General features: G+C 43.0%; 1 protein-coding gene across 22 annotated transcripts in view; it reads left to right on the top strand.

Annotated features, from left to right (window-relative positions):
* MAPK8IP3 (mitogen-activated protein kinase 8 interacting protein 3) overlaps positions 1-13,186 on the top strand; it is a 132,092-nt gene that overhangs the window by 56,997 nt on the left and 61,909 nt on the right. For 12 of the 22 annotated variants that reach the window (XM_059716356.1, XM_059716364.1, XM_059716358.1 and 9 more), the window contains exons 4-5: positions 249-340; positions 11,253-11,397. In XM_059716356.1, coding sequence (XP_059572339.1) covers positions 249-340; positions 11,253-11,397 — 237 coding nt within the window. Of the gene's footprint in view, positions 1-248; positions 341-5,585; positions 5,610-11,252; positions 11,398-13,186 lie in introns of all 22 variants that reach the window. The other 10 variants (XM_059716371.1, XM_059716373.1, XM_019493030.2 and 7 more) reach the window with 5 other exon arrangements.

The raw sequence follows: 13,186 nt of genomic DNA on the forward strand, positions 1-13,186 counted from the left end.
CTTTTTCATTGGTTCTGCCATAGACCATCTGTTGTCATCTTGGGTTTGAGGCTTGGTGACTTTCTGACTCCTTGTGCTTTTCTAGTAGACCCAGACTTACAATCTATTCACTTGTATCATCAGCCTTCATCAACAGCAGTAACAAATTTATGCAAAAGGGATAAATGGATGTGGGAAGATTGGGCTGAAGAGGAATTGATGACTTATTCTCAATCCTGTTTGGCTCATGGGTTTTTCCCTCTTTGCAGATGATCCAGACCTATGTGGAACACATTGAACGGTCCAAGATGCAGCAGGTTGGGGGAAATAATCAAACTGAGGGTGGTCTACCTGGGAGGAGGTAGGACCATATTCTTTCTATGTAGCATATTCCAGTCATAAGCTTATGAACTGTGTGTGAGAGAACAGCTAAAGCCAGGATTCCTCCCTTGATAAATCTGTGGAAATGGATTGTACATGAAAATGTTATTTTGGTATAGGAAAGTGTTCATGAACACACACAAGAGAATTATGTGGTGCTATTCTGATAGCAAAGCCTATGATTTGTAATCTTACTCTTGTGTGGGCTTCCAAAAATATCTTCTTATATTTGAACGGCAAAATCTGCCCATAGGATGGGCAGGAGAAGGAGATTATATTATGGAGGACAGCAGAAAAGTAACAAAATAAATATATTTGTTGCTGTTTCTTTAAATAAAGAGATCTGTAAACAGACCAACCCACATAGACTTGTTTTTGCCCAGCTTTTGCAGAACCCAAAGAAGTGAGTTGCTTTGCTTCATTTTGCTGGATCCAAAACAGTGAGAAGCAACCTTTGCTTTCAGATTGGCAGCAGTGGGGTATAAGCCCACAATGTGCAATCACTTGTTAAAGAAGTATAACTGCATTAAGTTTCATGGGGTTACTTCTGATTTATACCACTGTGAGACAAGAATCAAGTGCATTCTCTGTACTAAGAGAAATACTCTCCACAGCATGATAAATAATTAAAATAGAGCTCTAAAATATTATTTAGAGAACTGTTATGTCATACAACAGTAGATCATTATCATAACTTATATCCACTCATATTGAGTACAAACTGTTCAGTGACTTTGCCAAGAGAAACATGGCCACATTGGGAGTTCATACTCATGCCAGACTACTACTTGGATTAATTGTTACACTGCCAGCATTGTGCTGATATATATAAAGGCTTCCTATCCCAAGGAGGTGAGACTTTGAATAGTAGACACAGATTATACACAGTACACTGGGACACACAGAGGAAGGTGCTGAGTAGATTTCCCATTCTCATAGAAGACATTTGACTGATCCAGACTAATGTTTAGTGTTTCATGGAATAGGATTTTCTGAGGAATTTGATTGAGGAAAAGGCTGAGTCCAGCACAAAGGGACTGGCAGATCACTGTGCACAGAGGACAGAACAGAAGAAGGCAGAAACAGTAGAAGGAAACTATGGAGTCAGCAACACATGGCATCATTAGCAAAAGCAAAGAGCATACAATGGCCTGGAAATAGTAGGTCAGTAGGAAACTGAAGCAGGTTTGTAAAGGAGATGGATGTAATTTCATGGGGATGAAGGATGGGAAGAGAACAATGGGGAAAACCTTGCAGACTAAAAGGGAGAAAAACATTTTAGAATTAAGGATTGGGGAAGAGAGGATATCTTTCTGGATAATTAAAATAGCCCTGTTGGGCACTTAAATACCAAGATAGTAGGTGCCTCAGAAATACCCAGCATTGATAAATCCTCTGCTTAGGTGGGGAAGGTATTTTACTGTGCATTGTGCTAATTGTGAAGCAACTCCCAGCTCCCTCACAACTGATTTAAATACCCCCTGCCTGCTATGGCTTCATCTTACTGAACTTCAGCTAATTTGAAACAGGCTGCACATTGATTGCCAGAGTGTTGGCTGTACATAGTAAGTGACAGAGAGAGAGAGACCCAGTGAAAGGTTTGGGAAGGGGAGAGAGTCTGAGACTAGCTCAGGGCATCTGTTGTCAGTGTCTCCTGTAAATATGCGGGACCCTTGCCAGCTCCCCTGCAGCTTTGATATTCCTTCTCTATCCAGTGTGAGATTTTCTGCCAAAACTGAATGGCACAAACAAGAAGTCAAGGAACTGTTGGAGACTGAAAGAGATAGCTATTTGATACCCACCACCAGCCCCTGGGTCTACGCCTATGGCCCAACAGGGTATAGATGAATTCAGTCTTTTATGTGAGCTTGGATTTGTGATAGCTGTACTGCCCACAGCATTTGTACCAACTTTCCACAGTCCTGCTGCAGGAAGGAAAGGAGGAAAGAAAATGGGCTTGCTGAACTGCAAAAAAAGAATTTGGAACTGCTCCAGGGCTGCATGCCTCTGCAGAGATGCTTTTACACAAAGCTCTGAGTCTCTCCACAGGGGATAGGACAAAACCTTTCAATTCTATCATCTCCCTCCTGCCTGGAAGATGTGAAAAGAGCTTCACGAAGGAGAGTATCCATGCTGCTGGTCTGCACTGAGAGCTTGATGCTGTTTCTATTTATTGGATTTTAAACTGGTGGAGTTATGAATCTGTTCAGAAACATGCCACAGCATGGTTTGAAGTATGTCATGATTCCTTCCTTCCATTTCTTTAGCACCTATGCAGAACAGTTTAGTCACATGGACACTTCATAGAGAAGAGGGTTTTACTGCATTGAAGGAGCCGTGCGATCCAAGTTTAGCAGGTTTCCCATCTGCTTCAGTTTTTTGTTCTGGAGGCAGGGTGATTTCCTGACTTAGGAAGAGGCAGTAGGGATATGTTCTCTCCCAATGTGCTAACTCAGCTTTACAGTTCTGGTACAAGCTTGATCTTCCAGACTGCATGGAATTTGGCTGAGTAGATTTTCAACTGCTTCTGAACCAGCCCTTCTCTTGGCTTTTGGACTGAAATTCCAAGGATTTAGTGATGTCAGAATTGATCTTTTAATTTTCTGTGGATCTTACCTCCCACTATCAGACAGTTGTTATGTATCTGAATCATAAGCCAGTGTTAGTTTCCCACTCTTGCTGTTTAAGCTACCATTAGAGTACAGGAATAAGTTACAGCTGGAAGACATTGATACCTGAGGGAAAGCCCCTTCCCACATGCTGGAGTATGTAATATAATTGTTATATCCTAATGTGTAAGACTGCTACAAAATATAAATCCTTTTCTTTTTCATGTCCTTGTGACGAGGTATTTATTTAGCCTAATTTGCAAGATTTGTTGGAATCTGAAAGGCTGTACCATGAGCAATTCTGCTATGGCCTTAAACTTGTGACCTCTGGGCTATCAACTAGGCACCTTAGTGCCGGTGCCACCCCAGCTCTCACAAAAGATAAATAACAAGAGAGAATCCAAAGTTGTTTGAAAGCAGATGAGGTAATTAACCCTTTGTGTGTTGAGAATAAAATACTCCTTGAGATGTGATGTGTAGTATAAGCTTTCTGCTATAGGAGAGTCTCAAAAAGCCATAAGGCACTTTAAGTGGATTATGAAGGCCAACCTTTTTTTGGCGGATGTGCCACAAAAAGCCCTGTACTCTTCCCAAGTGCAACTCCAATCCTCTTCTGTCCAGTCTGCTTCTCTGCTTTCTGTTCCCAGCCCTGGGCTCCCTGCCTAATCCTCAGCTCTACTTTCTACTTCTTGACCTACCTGCTGCTGTGCTGCTTGTCCCTTCCCTGATCTGCTGTGTGTCACACACAGAGGCTGCCCATGCCACTTGTACCATCTTCACCACAGTTTAGCCACCCCTGAATTAGCTGGTGCAATAGATTACCTCTGGATTCTATTTGCTGTAAAACTTTAAAATACTCCTGTGGCAGCCTCTGCTTTAGTAGAATAGGAAGGATCCCAGAATGCTTTGTTATATTATCTGGTTATCCTTCTGGCTATTTCCTGGGACTTTCAGTAGTCAAAATGCAATATGAAATGAATAATCTCAAATATTAATCAGAATCTGTTTGGAAATTGTCTGTTACGGCAGCATAAGAAAATGTGCAAATAAGACAGATAGGATGGGTTTAAAATGCAAGATAAAATATATTTATATAAAATTACAAACACAATACTCCTTTCCTCTTGAAGGAGGTTCTTATAGCAACCCTTGATAGATTTTATGTTGTAGAGCAAAGGAGAGAGGGGCTCTTTGCCACCACCTCAAGTTTTATAATGCCCATGCCTACTGAAAACCTGCAAGAATATATTTTTACTATGGTTCAGTCCAAAGTCCATTGAAATTAATGAAGTGATTTTTATTGAATTCAGTGGATTCTGGAACAGGACCAGATCAATGAAGAGTTAAAACAGTAAATAGTTCTCCTCCCCTTTTATATTGGACTGTTTTTCCTCTCTTTTTCCTGCATCATGGAAAACAGGAAGCTTGTGTTTTACTTTTATAACCCAGTCAGATCTATGTCACTATTAGAGCTTAAACACCTTTAGGCTTGATACTCTTCTCATGTATGCTAGTGTAAACAGAAGTAACTCCATGAATTGAAAAATGTAGAGCCACTGATGTAAAAGCAGAATCAGGCCCTCTGTGTTCTGAACCATGGGTTTTGCTATTATAATCTGCCACAGTTGAATAGAGGGTGATGCAAGTATACTTGCATGATGCAGGCTGAATTGACATAACTCAGATCTCCCCTTCCCAAATTTTCAACAAACATTAGTTAATTGTGGCTCTCTGCTCTCATGAGGGAAAGGGATGCATGATGGAAGTCATTATCATGACAAGGTGACCAGTTGGTGAGGTGAGGATCAAACCTGTCAACATGAGTTGCTCACTTTGCAGTGCAAAAGTGGCAGTCCTCCATCTGTGCCTCAGAGCACAACTGTACTGCTAGCTTCTTGGGAGGGAAAAAAAGAGAGACCCATATACTACTAGTCTGTGTCAAAGCCCTTGGCTCATCTTTGAATCTGTAAGAACAGCTAACTGAATCAGGGGCTTTTTCCTTCATTTCAAGCTTTGATTGTACACCTGTGGATGTAGCTTCACAGCTCCACATTTGTATAAGCATATGCTGGGTTTGTGTTTTTGTGTCACTACACAAGTGTGTATGAATGAGCACATACATTTTGTGTGCTTTGCTGCACTAGTGTACATTTGTGGGACAAGGGTTATACATCTTTCATTGCATGCATACTCACATGCATATTGTGAGTATATGTATGTGCTTCCCTACTTCAATGTGCTTGGGTCTGTTAGTACATTACATAGATGCATAGTTCTGTGAACCTATAGGTACCTTTGGTGTGTTTGCTTGTCACTGTGATAGCCGTTTGTGTAAGCATAAAGGCATTTGTGTGTATGTATACACACAAAAGAGAGTGGGGTGTGTGCTTCCACATGTTGCAGCAGTGAGTGCATGCATACAGTGGCTCTGCTGAAGAGCCAGCTGCATGTTTGTGAAGCAGGGTGCAAGTATCTCTTTCACAGCTCAGGTGTGTATTTGTAAGAGCACATACACATACATGTGCTTGCATGACCTTTGCTCTCTAATGGTTGTTTTTCTGTCTTGCTTCTTGTGCGGTTGCCACTCTGTTTTGGCTGTTTTGTTTGTCACTGCAGTCATCGCCAGTCATGGAGGAAAAGGTAAATCCTATTACAGCATCTTTATTTTTGTAAATTGTAGTTTTGGAGTTTGGACCAAGTAATTACTGTGTAACTGGCCGGGGTTGTGCTATCATTCCTTCCTGTGTTAGATTGGTTCATGTGTGCGGCAGTTCTTACCAGTACAAGGGGAGCCAGTAAAACTGCTGCCTTAAGATGTTAGAGGGAGACTTGTGTTTTGCAGAGTAGAAGGTCCAGAAGTACAAATCCAAAACCGACCGAGTCCATCTGGTGTGATGAGATGATCAGAGTGCCTGTTAAACCTCCTAGGCCTTTTTAAAGGGCTTTTGCATTTTCTCAGAGTTCTCCCCATGTGACACTCATGTTCTAAGTGGAGGAGATATGCCAGGCCTATACCATTTTGCTTCTGAGCCCTGGACTAGCTTCAAGAAACAAGTCTCACCCATTAACTAGAGCTCCATGTGTACTCAAGTTTAACAGTTAGGCCGAGTAGATGACCTAGAGAGGTTCAGAGTATGAGATCCATTGCCACTTACGCTCTCTGTCTCTGGCAGTGTTTTAAAGAATAAAAGTAATTATCTTTATACATTCAGACCACCAGACTCCAGGGCCCTCCTTTATGTTCGGAGGTAGTGATCTGAGGTGCATTCTGAGATTTGCCGAGGGTAAAAGCATATGTCTAAGGAAAACCAAGAGAGTTGGTGTGATGCATATGTGCTCAGGACCTCTCTAAACCATCTACTCTGCAAGGCTAGGGATTATGTAGATCTGGAATAAGTGGGGCTTATTTCTTGGTGTCATTTCTGGGCTTGGCAGGGAAGCAGGATAGACATGACTATATGTGTCACTACCTCTGAACATCACCTAAGCTCTGGAATTCTATGACCTGGATTCATATTGGGAGTAATTTCTCTCCTTTAATGATTGCAAACAAACAACAGTTTCATTATTCTTTATAAACTGCAAAATGTTATTGAAAGTGCTTCCTGATTTTCCAGCGAACAAAACTCTGGCTTGCATCTACCAATGCATCTTGAGCAAGACCCAGAATGTCATCCTCCTGCTGTACTCAGCCTTGGTGAGGCCACAGCTGAGTACTGCATCCCATTCTGGGCTTCACAGTTTAGGAAGGATGTGGAGAAGTATGAAAGAGACTAGAGGCAAGAGAAGAGACCTATGAAAGAGATCAGAAGGCAAGAGAACAGACCTTATGAAGAGAGGCTGCAAGTTATGGGACTCTTCAGCCTAGAGAAGCGCAGGCTCGGGAGTGATTTGGTGGCAGCCTATAAGTACATAACGGGTGTGGCATCAGGATCTGGGGGAACAACTGTTCACCAGAGCACCGCAGGGGATGACAAGGTCCAACAGTCACAAACTCCTGCAAGACCATTCTAGACTGGACATAAGGAAAAACTTCTTTACCTTCTGAGCCCCCAAGGCCTGGAACAAACTCCCCCCAGAGGTGGTACAAGCAGCTACTCTGAACACTTTCAAGAAACATTTGGATGTTTATCTTGCTGGGATCCTTTGCCCCTAGCTGACTTCCTGTCCCTAGGGCAGGGGGCTGGACCCAATGATTTCATAGATTTCATAGACATTAGGGCTGGAAGGGACCTCAGAAGATCATCGAGTCCAGCCTCCTGCCCAAAGGGCAGGAAGTCTTATGAGGTCCTTTCCATCCCTAATGTCTATGAAATCTATGAAGTCTAGACACTGTACATCCTTATAAGCAAATTTATATTTACCATGGAACACATGGGAAATTAACTGATTGTGAGAGAATCTCTTTGTTCTGCAAGGGATTGCAATTACAGTGGTTACACACCATTGTTGGTGGCCTTTATGTCATCTGCCCTTTGTTTCCAAAGGGATCCTGGGCCAAATTCTCTCCCACACTTAGTCTCTTTGTGCCAGCAGATGTGCCCAACTGAGGATGCCCCTGGCACAAAGAAGAAGCCAGATGAACTGTAACTGAGATACCTGTCTCCATGGTGCATGAAGTCTTGCTTTTCCTCATGTATGTAGAAAGTATGTTAGGGTTTGACCAGCACTCCAGTGTGCTCCAGCAACCCACAGCTGTTTCAGTGGCTCCAAAGGAGAGGTCCTCAGGCTACAAGAAACTTCACTGGGGAGCCAGCTGGTAGAAAATCAGACTTAGGACTGCAGAGCCGCAGTTGGTTCCTTTTCATTTTTCCTCCTTCTACTCACTTGGTGTGGCTGAGATTTTGTGCCTCTGATCATAGTTTAGCACAGCCTATTGTAAGGCTGTGTGCACTTATTGTGTTCTCTCTATAATAAGTTGTGGCTTCCAGATACAAATCTATAGAGACTGCATAATAAGGAAATGTGATGTAGTGGCTTTATCAGTATGCATTTGGGATGGCTGTATTACTCACAAGTGGCAAAGCTGCCAATGAGTTATGCAGACAACTCAGGGGAATACCAATAAAACCTAAACTGCATGGTCAGGTAGTCTAATTGCACCATGCATTTTCCAAAGGGGGGAAAAATATAGAAAGATTTTAAAGAATAATTGGACGTGTTTTTCATATTTTGCACCTATAAAATGAGGCTCTCTTCAGACCATAATTCCATCCCGAAGAAGTGGAAACAAATAGTAAACACATTTTTGAAACAGCCCTACAGTGACTTAAAATAGCTTTTCTGTATCTAAAAATGTGTGGTTCTTTAAAAGTATGATACCTTGTGACCTTCCAGGGGCAAAGAATATACCATATATACAAGTACAAAACTGGGATTCTCTTCAGCCATTTAAAATTCTCATTTCTAGTCCTAGAACATCTTATGAACTCTAGCCCACATAACTGTCCCAGGACTAAATTATGTGCTTTGGTCCGGTATAATTTTGGGGGAGGGGATGGAATTCCACATTAGGGAGAAAAATTGTTTCCTAGGCAGGTTCTCTTTAGAAACAAAAAGGCAACTGCTTGAAATTGCTTGGAGGTTTGGGATGTTGGAAGTGCTAACTTGGGAGATGGATTAATGGGCAGCATGCCAGTGAGGCCCTGAGATTTGTGTGATCATCTACATGTATCATGTAGCTACTTCCATTGTTCACATGGTTCTTATAGAAAAGCAGGACAGAGATAGATAGCAACTCCACCTTTAAATCAACAGTTTTGGAGAATTGTCTCCAATACTAATGTTTCCTAACATTAGAAAGTAGAAATGTTTTGAATGACTCTTCTTGGGTAACATTCCTAAAGCAAATGGATATCATGTCTATGATTCATTAATCTAGTTTTGTATGCATCCAAGGATGATTACAGCCCTTCACAAGCCAAACCAGAGTTCAGTAGGTTTATATAAAGATCTCTGCTCTATGAAAGCTCACAGTTCTGTCTGCCTGTATTAGAGGATTCTTCTTTCTGTTGTGAAACTTCCATTGGTGTATAATAGGAACTACAGGACAAGATTATAATGCACATTATTGAAAAAATGCATCCCAAATTTCCTTGCTGAGCTACTTCGGAAACTCCCTCTTGTCCCTTCTGCTGATCCCAGATGGGACACAGTGAGCAGTAGTTCCCTGCCAGTATAGTTTCCTTGCCTTATTGGAAGTTGCTGTGGCTGTGAGATGAACTGACAGGCCAGCTCAGCATGTTCTCACTTGTGGAAGAGCAGTGCTGAGAATGGAACTGCTCGGCATTCTGAATTTGCTACCCAAATGTATTCAATCTCTTTTTCCAGGTCCTTTCCCTCCCCCACTCTTTAAACAAGCTGGCTATTGCATCAATCCCTGTATTAGTGCATTTCCTCAGCTCTCAGGGGCCTCAGGTTCCATTACAGTGACTTTACACAAGGTCACAAGCAGAGTGGTTGTAATGGTCTCTTGGCTAGGTCCCTGAGGACATGTTCCCTTAGTACAAGAGCAGTCTTCCACATTATCGGCATGAAGACTGCTGGAGAAAAGCTGTGTTTGTATCAGATAGGCAAAAACACCCCTTACCCTGGGGTTCCAGGTGTGTTAACCCCACCAAGCCCATGCAGTTGTGTATGATTTTCTTTTCATATCTTTGTATGGGTTTTGTCAGTCATTTTAGTCTCCTTATCTGGTCTCTTAACCGTTCATTTGTGTTAGCCGCTTGACCAGAGCAGCATCACCTCTGTGTTCCTTAATAGGCTCATGATGCACAGTGATTCAGCCTTAATTTGTGTCTGGTGTGCTACTTTAGCCCTCCTAGTAGAAACTCCCAAGAGGATTTACTAAATCAGTACATCTGACCTTTCAGGCTCCCATCCTTTTCAGGCTGTTTTCATCCTTTGCAGTCACGCTTCCCTGCCACAGAGAGAAATCGTATGGATATGAGGCTTCTCTGACATGCTGTGATTACAGTGCATTGGAGCAGACTCAATTAATTGAGTCCGCTGGAGTGTTATAATTATCGCATTCCAGAAGACTCCAGCATCACGAGTATCAGCATCCCCATGCTAAAAAAGGGCCATGGGGGTGCTTTAACTAAAGCTCATTGAACGAGCTTTAGCTAAAGCACCCCTGCTGCCATTTTTCAGCATGGGGACACTGATACTTGTGATGCTCTGGGCGCTTTAATTACAGCTGCTCTTGGAGCTGCTTTAATTAAAGCACTCCCCTCCTCCCCCCACCCAGAAGCATGTGTATAAATGCCCTTTGTGGTGTTGCAATCTCTTCCATCACTGATGTTGTCCCTTGAGGGCTCAGTCTCAAAATCTGTGCCAGCATATGTACACACAGACAGTGCTCCCAACACCAGCTAAGCATCTGCAAACCACTGGGGAGGAAGGGCAAGGAGGGAGACCTCATTCTACTTCCTTTCCAACTGATTAATATACTAAACTGTATCCTAAACATTAGAGAATGGAATACATGTGTTGGTTGACACTTTTATGTTTTAACACCTGAAATGACCCAGTTTGATTTATCATATGGGAGAATTCCAGGGCTAGCTGTCTCCTCTCTTTCTGTAGTTGGGGCAGACTGAGATGAGAGACACAGAAGGTACAGTGGAGCTGACCTTCCCATCTCAAACTCCCTATTGACACATGAGCGGACCTCATGAAAATGAGGGGGTAACAGCTCTGCTGTACTTGGAACAAAGAACTTGCTCACTGTGGCCTTATTCCCTAGTTGGGTCATCCGGGTCTCAAACAAAAATACTGATTTCAGTATCCAGTGACTGGCTGTGCTTCACTCCTTTCTCCAGTGCACAAGACTTTTCCCCTCTGAGGGGTGGCAGAGCAGCCACTCAACCTTATGGAGTCTCCTGGCCTCTTACCCTTCCCCATGGAATTGCCACAGGAAGGTACAGTGTAGTTCCAGGAAAGACTCCTGAAGGTAGTGAATTCCAGTTTGAATCATTGGCCTTGTAGGGCAGCTTTTATCTGTAGAGCACTATGATAGAACTTTTTAATGCAGAGATTATGAGCATTAGATAACCCAGGTTTGATCACACAGTCAGTTGCTTCCACCTTGGAAAAATGGGACTTGGGAGAAAATACAGCTCTTGAGAAGAGAGGGGAAGAAGTAAAAACCCAAATTCTGTAGCATGTAAAAAATTAGTAATTAATGGTAGATGTATAGTACCTCCAATCCTAGGGCCCTATGGCTTTGCTAACAGATTGTGTTTTTTCTCTCTCTCTCTTTTTCTCTTTCTCTCTGTTTAGCAGGAAGGAGCGTCCTAATTCTCTGAACGTCTTCCCCCTTGCAGATGGAATGGTACGTGGGCAGATAGGGGCCAAGATCATCCCCACAGTGGACCACTGGCACCTGAGTGACCTCGGCCAGCTGCAGTCCAACTCCAGCTACAAGGTTTTTTAGACCATCATGGAACAAGGGTTTCCCACTCTCCCACTGTCAATAGCATCCCACATCTTCATAAAGACAGAGACCAACATGTGTCCATAACCCTTTGCAGCCTCTCTTTTTTCTACATCTGATCCATTCTGATAACTGAACTGAACAGGGAAAGGGTGACTTTAAGATACTCACAGGTTTTACATGGGGTATAGGCTGGGTTTCATGCCACTCAGCTTTCTTGTCACCTTCTGATTTTTGTCTGAATATTAATTCTCTCTAATTCCCTATGAGTTTGATTTGTCTGTGATGGATAGAAGTATGTGAGGAGAGATTTAGGAATCACTCTACTTTTGAACCAATGCTGTTCATGGAGCATTTGCTAGAGGAAGTAGTGGAATCTATCTTTTGCTCCTACATAGGAACCTGGGTCTGGACATTATTCTGCATTGGCCTGTGTTCACCTTCTGCTCTTTCTAGTCATTGCTGTTTTAATCTTCTTGTCTTTGGATCCATCTATACTAGGCAAAAAGAGTGCAGGCAGCCCTACTGATGTACCTGATGCCTTAAATCAGAAATACTTCCCATGCTCACACAAACTATGTAGGTACTCATTGGATCAGCTGTCTGTATTTTGCCACATTGGAGCAAGCCTTTCCATTGCCTTGATAATTGTCACTGACCGTTCAGCCTATGGGGCTGAACTCACAGCATTACAGCTATTGGTGCAATTGGTCCCTCTCAACTCTACCAGTCAGCCCCAAGAAACTAGAACTCCACCTGACACCTATTTGCATTTGTGCATGTTGTTTCCCTAGTAAGTAGCTTCACATTTTCCATCAAGCCAAGTAGCAATTGTGACATTTACTTAGCTGTGCCTGGAACATGCCCACCATTATTCCAGTTCTATTAGACATGAAGTTGATTCCAGCTATATGTGGAAATATGTATAATAAAATGCCCCACCAATACTGAATGCACTGTTAAAAATTAATGTTAATCCTCTGATATGGCAGCGAAGCCCAATATCATATCATTAAACTGGCCAAAAGGGGGCTGCTATGCTCCTGTAAGCCTATAACTACTAATCCTGTAAAAAACATAAAATAAGGTAGAGCATGGTAGAGAGAGAGAAATACAGCTATTCAGCCAGCATCAGTTGGAATCGGATGCACTTTGGCCTCCCTGTATTCTTCAGGATTGGGCCCGCAACAGATAACAGAAGTAATGTAAACAAATTTTAAAAATGCACAAGACAAATGATGCCACATGGGTGTGACAGTGTTCATCACAGCACAGACCTTCACACCAGGCTTGGAGCCCATTCAGGGGGGCCAGGATGTCAGCCCTCTGCTGTCACACCTGTGGCAGCGTGAAGGCGGCCTGGTGCCTCTGGACACATCCCCAGATCATCAGGAAGGACCAAAACAGTTCGTGGAACCTGATCACTGCTTTCTCTTATAACCAGAGCCTGGGCCCTGGCTGGCTCAATGGTAGGGGTGTGTTAATGTAACACAGATACAAAAAAACCTTTAGACTTAGCCCTAGTTCACCCAGTGCCATTCAGGTCCCATAACCTTTCCAAAGATTTCTTGCTCTGGAGAACTTAGGACAAGGGTGGGCAATTATTTCAGCTGGAGGGTCACTTAATTAGTTTTGGTGAGCTGTTGAGGTCTGTGTGGGTAGCCCTGCCCTTTGACAGCTGCCCCGCCCCTGGTCACCATCTTGGGACTGGAAGTCCCCCCTAGCCCCTGACCATTGCCACTGGAAGTCCCTTCCCTTGCCTCCCGGAAATACTCCTTTT

This window comes from Alligator mississippiensis, chromosome 13 (assembly GCF_030867095.1).
Source record: "Alligator mississippiensis isolate rAllMis1 chromosome 13, rAllMis1, whole genome shotgun sequence".
Classification (NCBI taxonomy): domain Eukaryota; kingdom Metazoa; phylum Chordata; order Crocodylia; family Alligatoridae; genus Alligator; species Alligator mississippiensis.